The 19,399-nt window shown below is 39.9% G+C and overlaps 1 protein-coding gene across 5 annotated transcripts in view; it reads left to right on the top strand.

Moving 5' to 3' along the window:
- Positions 1 to 19,399, top strand: part of LOC139634681 (CUB and sushi domain-containing protein 3-like) — a 334,573-nt gene that overhangs the window by 169,191 nt on the left and 145,983 nt on the right. For 4 of the 5 annotated variants that reach the window (XM_071501309.1, XM_071501308.1, XM_071501311.1 and 1 more), the window contains exon 5: positions 4,780 to 4,987. In XM_071501309.1, coding sequence (XP_071357410.1) covers positions 4,780 to 4,987 — 208 coding nt within the window. The remainder of the gene's footprint in view (positions 1 to 4,779; positions 4,988 to 19,399) is intronic. The other variant, XM_071501310.1, reaches the window with a different exon arrangement.

The raw sequence follows: 19,399 nt of genomic DNA, 5'->3' as shown, positions 1-19,399 counted from the left end.
TGATATTGATGACAGCACAGTGGGGAAGAGGGGATGAACGGATGGGAGACAGGGAGTTAGGATAAGGAGGCTAAGAACGAGTGATCAAAGCACCCCAGGCCATGATAGAGAAGGAGTGAGCGAGAGGATGAGATGGGGAGAGTTGGGAAAGGGGAATGATGAGGAAGGAGAGTGGGAGGGTGAGAGGCGAGGATGAATGAGGAAGAGAGAAGGAAGCATGGAGAGGAAAACAGAGGGAGGGAGGAGGAGGGTAAGGAGAAGAAAGATGAGAGGAGGGTAGAGGAGGAGATGTGCTGGTTTACTATAAAAATAATCTTAATGCAGAAAAGGGAAGAGTCAGGTAGTAGAGAGCAGAGAAGCAGTGGGGAAGAAAAGAGGAGAGGTGGTGCTACAGCAACAACCAGAGAGAGGGTGAGGGATGAAGAGGCAAAGAAAAGGGCAGCACTTGCCCACTGATGTGATAAGAAATGAAGGCAACATGGCCAACTACCTCTCTCTTTCCATCCCCCTTCCTCTCACACACACAGTCACAGTCAAAGTAACACGTATAGCGCCCTCCTCCACATGCACTTTCCCTCCTCCCGTGGGTCAGTGTGCTGGGGCATGAGCATGACTTGAGCCTCCCCAGGTTGCAGTCTGAAAGAAAAGCAGAGGACAGATCCCAGCAGAACACTACTGCCAGATTGCAAAGAACTCACCTACCTATAGATTTACTCAAGATGGCTCCCATGATGAAATCATATTAGAAACACTGATCTGAAAGAAGCTTTATTTCTCTGGCACATTTATCTTCTTTTCCATGTGTAATACCACAGACAGTACCAAATATTATTATTAGTATTTGCCTTTTTTATATAGCCTCGAATAAAAGTCACAACAAAGTGACATGACATTTGTCATTGTAATTTTGGTTGTGTCTTCTGTACTAGCAAAAGTTTCACATTACAGGGAATCATTTCAATTAATGTTCATATCAATATCTAGCTTTGAGAGCACACTCAGTCAGGGGTAGGCCGGTATCAAAATTAATGTTGATTTTAGAGATTATTAGCTATATGTCAACAGATGGATGCATAAAAACTTTGTTACCAAAGGCGTTAGAAGAGTTTAGAAATACAGAATTGTAAAAGAAATATAAGAAACTGAAACTGTGTAGCTAACTAGCAGATTTAAGAAAAACCGCCAACTTTAATCTAAACATTGCATGCAGATTTAGGTTCAAACTTGTATGCATTGGAACTGCAGTGACCTCAGTGCACAGATTAAATGAAATACTTAGAGGTTTTAATGATTTCAGCGAATCAGACTCATATGTAATGAAATTCCATTCTTGGACTCAGTTCAGATTTCCAAAATAAGAAGCTAATTTGTTCAATACACTATAAGATGCTATTTAGTATAGGCAAATAACAATATGAGACTGTTCACTTTGACTACAATTATTGGTAAGATAGACTATTGTCGTTTTTGTAGTGATTCATTGTACACACCAACTGAGAAAGAGAGGGAAGTGATGGGATGAGGCAATGATATGAGGAAGACACAGTAATATTCAACGCTGTCACACAGATGTCCCATCATGATTGATGGAGCAGAGGTGAGCAGTATACAAAATTAGCAGGTGCAACATGGAAAGCTGACAAGTTCCATATCATTTCTGATGCATGCAGATTTAACAGAAGGTAATCATTGTTGGCTATAGGTATCTGAACTTCACACCCTTTCCCTATGAGTACGCAACAAATGTCACTTTATATTAGAGCAGCTGCTCCTGAAGCAGTCTCTGCACAGCTCTGCCGTTACTAGATGACACACTACAGAATTACTGAGGATCCTAATTGCATCATGCATGATTGCATCACCGAAATATATTACATTTATATCATCATCCTTGCATGGCTTTTAGGTTTTCACCAGATCTACAATAGTGTTTGAATCTGCTTATTTTAAAAGTAATGATAAATATTTTTTCAGCAATAGATTTTTCGAGACAACAAGACAGAGCACATCATCACTGAATGACCTTAATGCTACAACATCATAATGTCACATTCACCAAAGGTCAGCTGCACAAAAGAGCACTGCTCACTTGTATAGTAATCCTCTTTTTCTACACAAGTTCATTTCCTCTTCTTTAATAAGAGCCACACACCAGTGCACCTTGAGACCTCTCCACCTGTCTGTCAACTGTCATGGGCACATCAATAAGCTGGAGGACAGGATGAAGTGTGTGCGTGCGTGCGTGCGTGCGTGCGTGCGTGCGTGCGTGCGTGCGTGCGTGTCTGTGTATATGTGTGTGTGCATGCAGGTGAGTGTCCACCAGTGCTTGCAGACATCCTGTTGTCATGATATCCCTGTGACAGCTGTCATCCTGCAAGCAGCAATCCCTCCCATGGTGGGACACACACACACACACACACATACACATACACACACACACTGACTGCTGCATCATTGCTCTGCTGCAAATGTGATGGGGTCTCAGCAGGTCTTGGTTTGAGGTGTTGGGTCATTTACGCAAATCTCCTTAACTGTCCAGCTGTGGAATGAATGTCTATCTGGATAACTGAATGGTCTGTCTGTCAGTGCCTGCCCTGCCTGCCTGCCTGCATGCCTCTTTGACTGCCTGTCTGTCTGACTGACTGTCTGAATGATTCAGCGGCTTATATGAAATTGTTTGAATGAATAAATCGTAAATAAATAAATCATGCATTTCTGTACCTCATTTTCAACATATCAGAGCCTGTAGTTTGGGACGAGGCACACCTTATTTTTCATCTCAACAGGTTTTGAACACGAGCTTGTGTTGACACCTAAGCATAACACGGAAACAATTAAAATGTGTGTTTTGGTCCTTAATTCACACTCTGATTTATTGAAAATGGCTCAGTCTATTTTAAAATTCATTTCAAACCATTTATTTTGTTTCATCTTGTTTCTCGTTTCCTATCTGATACACTTTGTACCAACCCTTTGTCTATTTCAGTCTGGTTCTCTATTTTTCGTTTCACTCTAATTCTTTTTGTCTCTGTTCTTATCTATTTATGTTCCCCTGTTAGGCTCCATGTATTTCCTGTCTCTACTCAGTGCACTCTGTTCCGTCCGATTTGTAATATCTTTTGCTAATGTTTTATTATTCATTTCTATTGGTTATCGTCTGTTGCTCTATGTGAGTCTTGGACCACAGTTATTCTCTTTACCCCTCCTGTGGGTGGAGTCTGGCTTGGTCCCTACCTTATCTCTGTCATCTACACATGCATCCCCCAAAGCCCCACTGCCTGGATGAGGCCAAAGGATGTGCATGTACACCTGACAGCGCCTGTCTACACTCTTATAAAGGATGTGTCTTTTTCAGCTTATCAGTGAGTGCAGTTTTGGAGCACACTTTCTTTAACTACTGATAATTTCAACACGTGAAGTGTTATGGAGTAATAGAAATCATGTGTCATCCCAAATTGCACTCACTGGTGTGTAGGAAAATGCATGTCTGGTGTAAGAGCGTGTTGCATACAGTATTGCCTCTTTTATGTATAACTATAAATTATACAGGTATAATTTATACCATGTTTACAGTTGGACTTGTACGCTCTCAGAAAAAAAGGTTCAACATTGTATCTTTTATCACTGGGGCAATGGATACGTGACTGGGCTCAATTTTCTTTTAATAAATACATTTCAAAATGTTAAGACAGGCCAGGATATATCTGAATACTTTGGGTTTGAAAAACAGTATTTTGAAAAAGTGAATTGCGGCCAGTCTCTTAAATAACTTGTCATACAACCAATGTCCCAGTGACACAACAAGGTCCAATGTAGTATGTTTTTTCTCTGTGAGTGTAACTGTATAAATTATATGTGTATAATTTATGCCGTGTGCACAGCGCAATCCATGTGTCTTTATCTGTTATATAGTAATCAGCACTACTATCAATTATGAATAATACTATCAATCAGATGTGATCAGCAATTAGAGAAAGTCAGGCAAATCTATTATCACATCTGGTCTACATGTTTTGAAACTAACTGATGATTAAGTGATAGACTGCCACTAAAATAGCCAATTGGGAAACAGTCAAATCTAAAGTTCCTTGGTGGCGATTGGAGGAGACGAGAGCGGAGCTCTGTGATGGGAGAAAAGGAGAATATACCTTGTTATTGGAGGAGAGGACAGCAGCTCTGAGTGCGACAGGAACTGCAGCCAAACCCTTAAACCCCACCCCCAATTCTAACTGGCTATAAGAAACCAGTGTCATTCTCCAAAATCTTCTGGCTTAACACCAATAAAATAAGAACAGTTTATATATTACCATGTATATTTTTTTGATATCTACTTCATATCTGAAGTGTGATGTAAGAGCTCCATATTTTCACAATATGGTTTGCTAATATTAAAGTCATCCATTTCTAACATTCAAGCCACAAAATAACATTAAAAGTTGAGAGCTCAGAGTGTACTTTTAATATACTGAAGTTAAGATAATTAAGAAAAGTCACCTCATAGAGGGAGAGAGGTAGGGAATTGGGCTGGCTGACCTTTAATCAATTTGAATGGTTGAAAAATATTGCTAGGTCGATTGAGAATTAGATCCTAATTACCAATTTGGGAAATTAACTGAACTGATACATTTCTAAATTGAACCCGCCCCATGTTATATAGCTGTGAAAATCAAAATCATTTATCCAAAAAGCAAGAAATTGAACTTATAAAAGTCCGCCCCTCAGTCCCTCCTCCTCTCCCTAACCCAGGTTTTCTATTTGTCACTCTGATTTGATTGACAGCTGAGGACACATGTGGGGGCACTGTGAGGGGCGGCAGTGGGGTGGTGACCAGTCCCGGTTACCCCGGCAACTATGGTAACCAGGCCGACTGTACTTGGATCCTATTGGCCGAACCTGGAGACACCATCTCTGTCATCTTTACAGACTTCCAGACAGAGGAGAAATATGACTACCTGGAAGTGGAGGGATCTGAACCACCAACCATTTGGTGAGTCTCTTTTTAATTCATTTAATTCATTTCAATTCAATTCAATTCAATTTTATTTGTATAGCGCCAAATCATAATATACATTATCTCAAGGCACTTTACAGGGTAAGGTCAAGACCTTACTTTGTTACAGAGAAAAACCCAACAGTTCCCACAACGAGCAAGCGCTTGGCGACAGGGGGGAGGAAAAACTCCCTTTTAACAGGAAGAAACCTCCAACAGAACCGGGCTCAGGGTGGGCGGCCGTCTGCCTCGACCGGTTGGGTTTAGGAGAAGATAGAAAGAGGGGGAGGGGGAGGAGAGGGGAGAGAAGAGAGAGAGAGAGAGAGAGAGACCAGGAACAGCTGTGTAGGTAATGGTGTTATCAATAATAATGATGACAGGTAACAGTGGTTAATAGTAAAGATGAGTAGTGGTGGATCTGGATCCTGCTGCTCCCGAGGCAGAGATACCTGCAGAATGAGGACAGAGAGAGGGAGAGAGAGGAGAAGCACAAACTACGGGAGAGAAAAGGAAACAAAGTTAATGGCATGAAGTCATCGAGAGAGAGAGGGGGAGAGAGACAGAAATAGGGAGAGAGCGCCCAGTGAATCATGGGAATCCCCCAGCAGTCTAGCTCTATAGCAGCATAACTAAGGGATGGGTCAGGACATACCCGAGCCAGCCCTAACTATAAGCTTTACTAAACAAGACAGTTTTAAGCCTGATCTTAAAGGTAGAGAGGGTGTCTGCCTCCCGAACCCACACTGGGAGCTGGTTCCACAGGAGAGGAGCCTGATAGCTGAAGGCTCTGCCCCCCATTCTACTCTTACAAACTCTGGGAACCACAAGTTGACCTGCATTTAGAGAGCGAAGTGTCCTATTGGGAAAATAGGGAACTATAAGCTCTCCAAGGTACGATGGTGCCTGACCATTAATGGCTTTGTAGGTGAGGAGGAGGATTTTAAATTCGATTCTGGATTTTACAGGGAGCCAATGCAGAGAGGCTAACACAGGAGAGATGTGATCTCGTTTCCTAGTTCCTGTCAGTACTCGTGCTGCCGCATTCTGGATCAATTGGAGGCTTTTTACTGAATTTTTGGGACATCCTGACAATAAAGAGTTACAGTAGTCCAGTCTTGAGGTAACAAATGCATGAACTAACTTTTCAGCGTCCTTTAGACATAGAATGGGTCTGATTTTAGCAATATTGCGCAGGTGGAAGAAGGCTGTCCTAGAGACTTGCTTTATATGTGAAGTAAAGGACAAGTCCTGGTCAAAAATGACACCAAGGTTTCTGACTGTAGTACTGGAGGCCAAGGTAATGTCATCCAGAGTCAGTATATTATCACATAGTGTATCTCTGAGGTGTTTTGGGCCAATTACAATAACTTCAGTTTTGTCTGAATTTAAGAGTAAGAATGTGCCTGTATGTCCCATTCATTGCAATGGTGAGCAATGTGGCAATGCGGGGGTAGAAGAGCTGCCTGTTCATCTATCAGATTCAGTATTTTATGTTTTAGAACCATTTTGGAATTTCAGCAGAGGGATGAGTCACTGTTCACAGATGGTGAAAATGAAAAATATGTACATATCAAACAGCAAAATTCAGGGGTGGATAGTAAAGTGTTATACCTGGGTGGCCTGATCATTAGGAAATTGACATATCAAACAAATGTAAGCGTATGGTCGGAAAAAAATGTTGTGAGCAGCCTGACAGAGAGAGTCCCACTGGACATGGCAAGTTATAGTGGTCCTGGTCCATACTTTTAAAAAAAGGAAGGACTCTGTTGACATTTCTGACCTGGCATTTCTTTGAAGATAGTGCAGTCACGTAGCCACTGAATTTATGATACAATTTAACCACACTTGGAGTACAGTAATAAAATGTTAGAACGGGTAATAAAAATAAGTTAGAACTCAGGTAAGACTGGGTAATAAAAAGAAAACTTTACTACAGATATAAAGAAGTATAGCAACTTTTTCCATGGAAAAAAATAAAATAAATGCAATCTTGAAGTTTGTGTGTGTGCGGGGGTACAATGCACATGTACAGTCTTTCTGCGTACAGTCTGGGCATCGTATCTTAGAGAGCAATTAACTGATCTGTGCTAATTAGACTTTTAACAGCTCTCCATGGTTTTCTATTATTTCGCATGTGTTTTTAGATTGTTCGCTCATAACAATATTTTATAACTCTGGCTGCTTATTGATTGTTGGTAAATTAGGGTATTGATCAACCATTGCTGTTGCTGTAACCAATTTGAATCTAATCATGGTCAGAAATATTAGTGTGTGTGTGTGTGTGTAATTGATTTGGAGGTAATAATGGCCAGGCATCTGCTTTTAGGTAAGTATTAGTGTTTCTGTACAGGTGCAAACTATTGTGCTCACTCGTCTGTACTCATCTGTGAATGTGTGTCTGTAAGGAGTGACTGTGTGTGTGTGTGTGTGTGTGTGTGTGTGTGTGTGTGTGTGCGTGCGTGCGTGCGTGCGTGCGTGCGTGTGTTTGTGTACATGTACAGGTATGAGAGTGTTTGTCTTAATGTTTGTAATAATGTTAAAAGAAGCCCACGATACCTGGGACACAGCAGCAGAATGGTGCTAACAGCTGGCAACTTTTCACTAGCATGAATTGTGGCTGTTGAGGGACAATGTGGTGGTGACAGGTAGTGGGTGTTTAGTCCGACAGGTGTCTTGGCTTGTGTGATGAAATACTGTGTAGTTATTCGGTTGCTAAATCAACACTGGAGTGCCATACAGCATACTGAGGTCACTGGGTTCATGTTTCTCAGATCATCTTCTCCAGCAGCTGGGCTGATAACATGGTCAAAGTTTTGTGAAAAGAAAAAGACTCGCCAAGATGTCATCAATAACTGCAGATGATCTTTTTTTTTTAAATCACAGTTTTCTTTGAGGTCATTGTTTTCTGATAAGAAAATCATATGTACATACATAAGGAGCTGAAATACAACACAGTATAGTAAGATTATCAGTAAATACATTCTAGGAGTTTTCCCTCAAGCAGGGTATTTTAGTATTAAATATACAGGAAAAAGTCACAATTAGAAAATGACAGAGCCTGAAATACACACGATAACAAATGTTTTGTGTCCACTTCATTACCCATGTTAGTAAGCACTCCATGTTCACAAACAGTTTGTTCCTTTCAGTGAGGCACACACAATTATAGAAATAAATTTAAGAATGCACAAGACACCTAATTTAAATAAGTGACTTTAATGGCTTTCCACCTGGGAAGAAAACATAAGAAAACGAGTACTCCTGGAGCATCTTGTTCATTACACATGATAGAAAAAGTCATGAAAGGCTTGTTTGAGATGATGCAGTGCTCACAGGGGCATTGCAGAAAGTACAACTCTTCAACCCTCACAGAGGAAGTGCTACATTACACTTTGCTCGACTCCTGTCAAACATGAAGATGAAACAACACTTCATAATATCATATCATAATATCAACAAAACTTAACCCCTGAAGAGTGGATAAATGTTCCCTATCCATTTCTTTTGAGACATCTGGATGGCAGGGTCAGAATTTGGTATAAACAGCCTGTTCCCATAGTCTCTTTCATCCTGTAAATGGTACAGGAGGCTGTTGGTGTTGTATTTGTCTTGAGAATGCTTTGTTGACATGAACTAGGCTGCCCGAGACCCTGCAGTACCAATTTAGAAATGTTTAAATGCCAGAGTGTATCGAAGCAGTGTTGCTGTGGTGCATCCCCTCATGGCTGCAGTATGCCTTTTTTTGGTTAGATACTTTGAGTAGAATAATGTACCATTTCTGAAAACATGCGTCATCTCCAGATGACTCCAGGGAAATGACAATGACGCTAGTTTACTCCAGTCACCTACAGCTTAAAAGGATGAATGGTAAATTTGAATAATTAATAGTCTGCAGAATATGTCAGTGCTTTACATTAATGTATGCTGTAAAACCAGTAGAGACATAATTCCACAACTTAAAGAATTCAGTCTGTTCTAGGGTCAGAAAGGATGTTATCATTTCTGTGCAGGTGTAACTGGATACTGATGATATACTCTGTGTTTGGCTTCTGTTTTCGTACATTCACACTGCGTTGAATAGGTGCTGAGATCGAGAGCTGACATGAAAGTAAACCATGGCATTTTTTGACATTGGTTAGTGATGTAAGACATTCATCATGTAACATGTGAACTATGTGCTGGTTATAGCCTATCAAATGTGTCACATTTTCTGCTTTTCTCTTTTCATACCCTAAATAAATAGCATTTTTTTCCCCTGGTGGTCAGACAATAGCAACTCAACAACATTTTGACGCCAGTGACTTATCATGAAACTGCTGGATGTAGGGAAGTTAACTTTGTGTATATTTGCTAGACCAGTCAGTAAGTTGTCATCCTTGAAGCCCTTTCTCCTTTAAAGGGACTGCCTTTGACTTTAACAGCTCTAGAATGAGCTGAAATTGGTTGTGAATCAAATAGCATTGATTTTCTATTTAGGTTCAATGCAAAGAATAGAGATAAACCACTCTTTGTGTGTGTGTGTGTGTGTGTGTGTGTGTGTGTGTATGTATGCGCCTGTGTTTGTTTGTTCATTCATTTATAATTAAGTGTGCATGTGTGTAACATTGGTGTGTAGTCATATAATAACTAGTGTGCCTGTTCACTTTCTAGGTATGTACAGTGGCATCAGTTGATATTTGTCCTCTTTGGTCCCGTAAAAACTGTTTGATATTGAAAAGCCTGATATGACAAAAAGTAACTCTGTAAACAATCCTGTTTCCACCCCACTGCTCTGTAAACAACTTTCAGTTATCTGTCTTATCAGAATGATGATGATAATGGAAGGAGAGACACATTGAGATGACATTAAAGCAGTGTAGCAGTGAAGCATACTAAATACTTACCAAAGAAGTCATTAATATCAGGAAGGAATATGAAGCACATTTTAGCCTTTCATGTGAAATACAGGGATCAAAGGGACATTGTTTTGAGATGTTCTTGACAACAGACTTACACCAGTATGAATACCATTAGTACTGTTAGCTCTCCACAGATGGGAAATCAGGCCCAGCTGTTTCTGACAGAAATCTGCTGTCAGCTGTCTTTTCCTTGAAAAATGTTTCTCCAAGACATATTTGAGTTAACATGCACATTAAAAGTCCTGGATAGGTGCTGTACACAAAACCACACTCGCTCTCTTTATTGCATTTCACCAACTTTAGTGCATTTATGTGCTTTTTCATTATATACACTGCATATATAGTGTTTTATGTAACAAACAGAGCTCTATTATACAGTACATATATTGTGTTTTATGTAACAAACAAAGCTCTATTATACAGTACATATATGGTGTTTTATGTAACAAACAAAGCTCTATTATACAGTACATATATAGTGTTTTATGTAACAAACACAACTGGGTTTAAAATGGAAGAAGTAGAGGATAGATAAATATTCACAAGATTACCTGCCAATTTAGGGATGCATTGGAGGATGACTTTGCTAATGAGAATGTCCCTGAGAAGTCTCATAACATCATTTCCAAACAGCATTATAGTCCATGTGAATGCATACAAATGAGATCTTTATTTATTGTGGGCACAATAAACACTGATACAATCTGAAATCAAAGGATGCTTGTTTTGATGAGAATTTCGATTGCTAGAATTAAGAAGTATCAATTAACTATCTTGATAATAACAAAATTGGCTAAAAAATTGACAAAAGATGATATTACACATCCTGCTTTTACAAAAACATACAAAAAGTCTTGTGCATCTTAACTGGCTGTACTGGCTGTTACAGGATTTAAACCATTGATCCTTTTGTTGCAGAATAGTCTTTGAAAACTAGGTCATGCTGCCTGATTCCTCAGTCTTACAACACCAAGTTCTAATATACTCATTTCCAGTAGCAATTTGGGAAGAACCTCATAGCTAAAGTAATAATTTCCAATGGCAATTATAAGAGAAAGCTAATGGCTGATTGGCTAATATGTGAGTGTGCTGGAATTTGTTATGTGTTTATCAGTTGCTGCGGGGCAGACAACAGCAGTCTCACATACATCAACACACACATATAAAGCCCACATCCATGTTTGCACACAAACTGACACACACACACACACACACACACACACACACACACACACACACACACACACACACACACACACACAGACAGTCACTCCTTACAGACACACATTCACAAACATACATGCTTGCTAATACTCTCCTTCTTACACAGACGCTTGTGTCTAATCAGTATGCAGAGAGGTGTGCTCACGCCTGTGAGTGTAGTATATCGCTGTGAGCTAAGTGCCTGTAATCCTAGTCTAACACTACATACTAATATACGTACACACACAAACACACAAGTTTAGTATTTTGTTTTTTCAGAATCAGTTGCCCTTGAAACCAAGTAGAGCATCTTGAACAGAATGATCTCTCTCTCTGTCTTATTGTCTCTTTCTGTCTCTCTCTCACTGTCTTCATCTGTCTATCTGTCCATATGTCTCTGTGTCTCTCTCTCCTGTTTTACAAACCTCCCGCTACATGACTGTAGGGAATAGCATTCTGTTTAGTGCTCTTACTGTAGGTTCATCTACTTGACAGCTCATCACCAAAATTATGGTAAGGGTGGACAGGGCTATTCAAAGTCTGTCATTTATCAATCTCCCTCTTGTCTAAGATTTGTTTTTAAGAGGCACTGAAAATTAATTTGTCAGGCTTGAGCTGGAGTTTGAAGCCTTGTCTCTAAGTGCCTAAAGTCATGTCACTGTAGGCAAGTTTGTTTAGCAGTCAGTTAATTCCACCCAGACACCATAGTGTGATGTAAATATTGTACATTGTTCACTTCTTTCAGGCGTTTTCCACAAAGCCCTGAAAACTGCAGTCATCAAACCGCTTTAAAAAAAAGCTAATCTGGACCTGTCAGTAGTGAATAATTACAGGCTCATATCAAACCTACCATTTATTTGTAAAGTTATTGAGGAAGCTGTGTTTAGACATCTCCCCAACCTTCTGGCAGAAAATAATTATCTTGACATTTATCAGACTCCAACACAATACTGAGACAGCTCTTATCAAGGTTTTGATAAGACCTGAGACATTAATCTCAGCACTGAGTCTGGTAAAGTCAGATCTTACCACTGTTTTTACTACAGTTGATGACAGTATATTAATAGACAGAGTAGAGCACTGTTTTGGTCTTTCAGACTTTGTCCTGAACTGATTTAAGTCTCACCACCAAGACAGAGACTACTTTGTATCAAATGGTAGATATAATTCAGAGCAACTCCCAACAATGTGTGCAGTCCCACAAGGGTTGATTTTATTATTCAGTCTTTGTTTGGTTTCCTATCACATGTATGCAGACGACACAAAATTATATACAGCTGTGTCATCAAACAACTAAAGCTCATTAGATTCCTTGGTAAAGTGTATTAAACAAATTAGTAGTGGGATGCCTCAGAATTTTATTTGGAGTTAGTGACTTTGGTGTTAAGGAAGAAAGTCTTAAAGTCAGTGCTCACCTTAGCAGTCTGTCATTGAAAAGTAAAAATCGAGCTAGAAACCTTGGAGTTATGTTTGATTAAGACAGGAATTTTAGCAATCACATTAAGTCAGTAACAAAATCAGCCTTCTATTACATCAAAATATTTAAAGGATCAGAGACTTGATGTCAAAACTTGTACATGCTTTTATCTTAGCAGGCTGGATTACTGCAAAGGGCTGTTTATATGTCTGTCTAAGAAAGCAATCAGACAGCTTCAGCTGATCAAGAATGCTGCTGCCAGGGTTGTGACAAGAAGCAAAAAAGCTCAACTCCAGTTCTCAGATCAATTCACTGGTTACCAGTATCCAAAAGAATTAACTTTGCAATGCTACTACCGGTTCAGAAATCACTGCACTGTCGAGGTCCAAAATATTTATCTGATCTGCTGAACCAGGATGAACCTTGTAGACCACTTAGGTTGGCTGGTTCAGGATTACTGGCTGTTCCCAGGGTTAAAACTAAATATGGCGAAGCTGCTTTTGCTTGTGGTCTATAAAGCACTTTGGCAATTCAGACACAGAATGTGTATGTGAAAACAACTAAGCTGCTCCATGTACATATTCTCTGCTGACATTTCAAGAAGTTACAAGTGTCCTGAGTCATGTCAGCATGCTTGGTTTTCAGCATGTAACACTTCTTCATATTATGAGTAGTTCCATTGCACCTGTAAGGGCGGTAGAGGTTATAAATTGCTGCTATTCTGCCTGGTGTACTGGCTTCAGTGTGGCAGGTATGGCCAACCTGCTGATATTGTTTAATTTGATGGAGAGAAACAGCTAAGTTCTGTACGACTGGAATGAGTCCAGGTTAGTCCCACAGATACAAGCCAACATCATCAATCAAAATTTACTCATTCTGTGCAGTGTTGAATTTAGTCTCATCTTTCACTTGGCTCATTTTCATATTGTTCTGCTGTGTCTGGTCTTACTCTATACAAATATTGTAAGAGGCCGTATGTTTGTGTGTGAGTTTGCGTGAAAGAGCTGAACAGTGACGCATTTTCTAGCTGTTCTGCTCAAAGCATTAGCATTTGTTTGGGAGATACAAAAGGAGCTGAGACAAGAGACAAAGACTTTAAGTGTGTTGTTATGTGGGTGTGTGTGAGGGTATGTGTGTCTGTGTGAGTGCGTGATGTTATGCTTACAGAGTGCTAATCAATGCTCCTGGCAGAGAGGATGCTGGGATAGCAGCACTATCCCGAATAGGAAATGGAGCGGTGACCTTGAACACAAACACACACCCCTTTTCTGTTTCTCACACATACACATAAACAAACACATATATTGGGTTATTTAAAGATACATGGAAACACAAGCTTGTAAATACACACAAACACGGAGGCAGACTCCCCTGGTTCCAGATCTCTGACTCAAAGTCTACATCCCATTTTTTTCTAGCCATTCAAATAGGTCTTATATTGTTGTCAGTAATGACTGAGAAACTCCTTTGCAGTCAGAGCCTCTGTGGGCATGGTTTAAAAGTTCTCTGTGGGGTTTTAAGCAGCACTATGGGGGTAGGTTTTTGAGTTGGTCCAGATTTTGTTTCTGTGTTCCTTGCCAATGGTTTCCCAATATTCCATTGATCGACAGATGTAATAATAAATATGCCACATGTCAGCAAAATGCAGGCAATGTATGTCAACCGTGTCGGTTTTAAATTTTTCAAAAAAGTCAGCTTTGTGTAAGTTTTATCAGGAAGGCAATGCATAATCCACATTCGTAAGACCTCAATGATACACACAAAAAGTAAATAAAAACTGAATGTGAGGAGAACTTTGTTTAAAAGAAAATTCTAGGGTGTACCTGTAAGTTGTACAGTGGTTAGATCATCTTCCAGTTTCATCACTGCTCATGTTATGATAAACTACATGATGCCGTGCAATACATACAAGTCATGTATGTGGTCAATATCAAATTGTTTTTAAGACAGGTACGTTTATATATATGCCATACCAGTAAAATGAATACTTGAGAAGCTTTAGCATTTCACGTTTTAAACAACCATATGATCCTTAAGGGACTAGTATTTGCTGTAGCTGCAGATGGCTAGTCTGCAAACTTAGCTACCAAAAAGGTATTAGCTTAAATCATAGCTTCATACCAGGTTCAGTAACTGCCAGCAGTATACCAGTTCACTCCTGCTGATGGGCTGTGCTGTTTTTCAGTGGAACATAAGGATCATGTTGAAACATTAAAATATATTGAAGCTGAATTGTAATTCTTGTACATTCTGTTTGTAGGTTGAATTTGAGTAGTAAAAAATGAAAATAACAAACAGCTTTAAAAGTTTGATGTTTTTTAATGGTAACTTTTTAGATTTATTGATTTAGATAATGTTAAACATGGCTATAATTTCCATGGCAATGGCCTGCCAGTGTGTAACTAGCATCACTACATCAGAATTATTGACTATCTTCATCACAACAGAGTAAGACAACACCTCAACACACATAGAAATGGACTTTTGTTGTTGTCGTAATTATTTTTTCTTTTTTCCAAAATGAACTGCTGCAAATCACATCAGCCACTTATCACAGAGTCAGGGAGGACTCTGGAGAATCCATTCCCAGCCACATTTATAGGCCAAACGACTTTCATAGAGAGCTTGTAAACAAGTTCATGATGTAGACTATTTTCTTGTGGATCTGTTTGCAGCATTGGGGCTTATAGGTTATACCAGTGACCTTCACACCATTTCTCTGGGGGCATCAATTTTTAAATCCAATTTCTTGTTGCCCAAAGAATAATTTAGGTCTACAGGGCTATTGTTTAGGCATGTCTAAGCAAATTTACCACAATATTAACCCACACCTTTGATAGCCTTTGAAACAAATTACTGGAGTCTTTAGGGAATCGCACCTTTTTATTTGTGGGAGCTAACATAGAGGAGAGGAAAGGAAAGATGAGGAGAAGAGAGACAGGAGGCAAAATGAGAGGACAGTGAGAGAGATATCAGGGAGGCAGTGTCAGGCCATGCAGAAGAAGACAAGAGAGTCAAAGAGACAGGAGAGAAGAGAGGAATGGGTAAAAAAGGGGAGCAGAAAGGGCAATTGGGTTGACAAGAGGAGCCAGGAGAGAAGAAGTAGAGATGAGAGGTAAGAAGGTGAGGTAGGGAGGAGACAAAAGCAGAGGTACAGAATTAAGGACGAGGGGAGATGAGAGTTGACAGGAGAAGAGAGGTGGAAAGAAGAATAAGAGGAATGGAGGGGGAGACAGGAAGAGAAAGCCATCAGCAGGACTAATGGGAAGAAAAGAGGTTGTAGAGAGAAAGAGACAGAGACACTGGGAGGGACTGAGAAAGGCAGAGAAGGACAGACCGAGACAGACAAGCACAAAGAAACTTTATCTGATATTTGCTACCTGTACATAAAGGTAAATGAGAACACTGCAGTTAGATTAAAACCATGTGAGCACGTTTGTGTGCATCTGTGAAATTAGCCGCATTATCGGAAGATTGGTCAGAGGTGTAAACACCATACGAATAAGCCTGTCAATCGGAGTTCTCTCAAGCTGTGCAGCTGTCCTGGTATATGAGTGGGTTTTTTTAAGAGCTACTGCCTTTTTCATAGCTGGCATTGGTGTCTAAAAACTGGGCAAACTGCAGAGTTGTTACATAGGTGCAGCTGAAAAAGGCAGCCAACAAGACAAGCATATGCATTTAATGAGGGCAGTTTCAGAATTTACTAGTTGCCTATAGGGAAAAAGGCACATGACAATTAATTCAATCAACACACACTGTGCAAGATTGCATTAAGATGGGTATATTGAGATAAATCTTCTTCTGCTATGCATGTAAACAGCTTAATCAAATTACTCTTAGAATCAAAGTGAGGTTTATAATTGGATTAGTGTATGATAATTCGATTATTGTGTTTATGCAAACAAAGTCACGTTATACACATTTACTCAGGATAAAAACCCAAAATAGGTCACTTTCACTCTAGGGCTTTAAGGCATCCTCAACTTTTGCACTTTATTATTCTGAGGACCATGACAAAGCTAAATCTCAAATGACTCATATTCATTTAATCTTTCTATTTTTTTAACTGTCCAAACGATTGGCCACGACTGAGAGAGATTCCAAAACACAATTGTCAGGGTAAAAAAAATGGCCAAAGTTCTTTTGACTTCTTCTTGACTATAATGTCTGGGGAAGGTCTAATTTGCAATGTACACTAAATTGAGTTCTTTCTTTTGTGTATTTGTGTCTTTGGCAGAAAGGCATATTTTGTTAAAATCCAAGGTTAATTTTTTTTAATCATAAAGCATAACTCTGTTGGCTTCAAGAGCTATGACATATCGTATTTCATGTAAATGACTTTGCCAGACATTAATTACAGTGAGCATGTGCCATCTCTACAGGATGGCACATTTTCTCAGGTCACTGTTGCTGGGCAGTGAAATTTGATATTTACCATGCCCACAGCAAAAAACCTTTCCAGGTGGTGCTAAGCCAAACCCAAGGGACAAGGCCAGAGGTTGAGCACCACTGGAGCATGATATGTAGTTTTCCCAGGCCACAGCAAATTAATTCTGCCATCATAAATGTGTTGTCATTGTTATTCACTGTACTAAACTTAGTCTGTGTGTGTGTGCGTGTGTATGTATGTCTTTGTTTTAGTTGTGTGTGTTTCTGGCGGTGTCCTTGCATGTATGTGCTTGGAAAGTATACTTTATTGAATAGTCAGCCACTGATAGTGGTATCTGGGGTGATGAAATTCTAATATTATGTAATGTAATAATGATAACACCCGCTCCCTCTCCATGCCTCTGTTCCCCTTCTGTCCTCCCAGTTTCATTCCTGTCCCCTGTCTCTCCAAATACTGCGTTGTCCCACAGGCTACACACACACACACACACACACACACACACACACACACACACACACACACACACACATGAAAGAGGGTTTGAAAAGAGGTGGGGAGCTGCCCAGAATTGCAGTGGCTTCTGGGAAGAGACAGAGCAAAAAGGACGGAGTGAGCAGACAGTGACAGAGAGTAAACCCTGAAGATAGCGCAAGAGGAAGAGAAGAAAGAGAAGAGAGAGGAGGAAGTAACAGAGACAAGTAATAGTTTTTAACTCTGTTATCAGGTATTCACTGGCTTTATCACCCAGTTCCTCCTCTTTATGTCAAAGGAACATAATCATTCTTAAAAGAAGAGGGTCTGCATTTTCTACTTTCTTGGAGTAGACAGACACAAAACAAAAACACTATTCCCTTATGAAAATTATTATGAATAAAAAACAAATTTAAAACACACCTCTGATTTAAAGAAAATGAGGATGTAGATTTCTGTTATGTGCCATTTTGGTTCCAGGCCATGTGTTACAGCTAGTCAGACAGAGCAGACAGATATCAACATGGTAACACCTCAAAGTATGATACTGAGTTCATCTGGTGTGGCTTAACAAGCCAAAGCCAGTAATATTGTCTTATACCTGATACAGTTTTTCAGTGTTTGGAAAGAACTGTGTTTTCCATCACATCAAGAAGTAGTAGAAGCTAGCAAGATTTGCAAACTGCTTGCTCTGCTATCACAAGCATAAATTACCCAACAGATGGCACAAAAATCTTTTACACACAGGGCTTCCCTCTATCATAAACAAAACTCACCTGTTTTACGTCTCTGAAAAAGATATTGTTTAGTTTAGAGTTTATTCATTTACCAGTAAAATGGTTATCGACTCTTTAAAGTAGTTCAGTCAGAGTTTTATTTAGTCCTATCACTATGCTCACTATATGTGTCAGAATGTCACAGTCAGTGCTTTGGGCCATCCACATGATTTAAAGAAGTAGTTAGATATTACTATGGTTTATTTAGATGTATTTTAAAGGTACGGTTCATGTGGACATCCAGACATTACACCTACATGTGAATGTTAATCTTCTCATTCCAGAGCTATAGGCACTAATCGAGTATGCTGCCATAACAGCCTCCACTGTTCTTGAAAGCCTTGCCACAAGATTTTGAAACTTGGCTGCAGGGATTTGCTCCCATTTTGCCACAGGAACATTACTGAGGTCAGGTGATGATGTTGGGTGATAAGTTCTGGCTGGCAGTCAGTGTTACAGTTCATCGCCAAGGTGTTGAAATGGAGTTGAGGTCAGGCTTTGTGCAAGCCAGTCAATTTCTTTCACACCAAATTTGACAACCAAGCATAGACCAAAGGATTAGCCCCAAATTGTTGCCACAAAAGACTGTTGTCTGTCAGTGTATATTTCAGCATTAAGAATATTCTTATTTGGAGCTAAGGAGCTCAACCAAAAGAGCACATAAGAAATGATTTTGACATTTCACTGGTCTGAAAGGTTAATGCCAACTTGCTTCATTTATAAATTATCAATGTCAGAGTGATTTTTTTCTCAATAAGGTTCACAGCCACCCACTCATGTTTTATTTCGACCCTCAGCTGTCTGTGTGAACAAGCCAGTTTAAAAACACCTTGCTGCTCTATGAAGGGGCAAGCAGGGGGGAGGAGAGAAATTTAGATGAGATAAAGGGAGGGGAGGGAGAGACAGAGCAGGGTCCTGTTGTGAACACTGATTACTCTGCCCACTTGAGATTGATGGAGAGTGACACAGCAGGCACGCTCACGCAAGCATACACACACATACATACACACTATATCAAAACAAGTGCGTGCACACACACAGACACACACACACAGACACAGAGGACTTCTCTGCCTCTGTATGCTGATTGATGATGGCTCTACCTAGACTACATTCAGCCCAACACTCCTGCAGTGTGTGTGGGTGTGTGCTCATTTCTCTGTGTGAATGCAAGTGTGTGAAAGAGCATTCTTCTCTCTCTCTCTCTCTCTCTCTCTCTCTCTCTCTCTCTCTCTCTCTCTCTCTCTCTCTCTC

The sequence above is a fragment of the Trachinotus anak genome, unplaced genomic scaffold (assembly GCF_046630095.1).
Source record: "Trachinotus anak isolate AG129_WGS33_773 ecotype Australia unplaced genomic scaffold, CSIRO_AGI_Tana_v1 ptg000016l, whole genome shotgun sequence".
Classification (NCBI taxonomy): Eukaryota; Metazoa; Chordata; class Actinopteri; order Carangiformes; family Carangidae; genus Trachinotus; species Trachinotus anak.
Note: the sequence above shows the minus strand (reverse complement) of the source record. Positions and strands in the feature narration are given on the sequence as shown.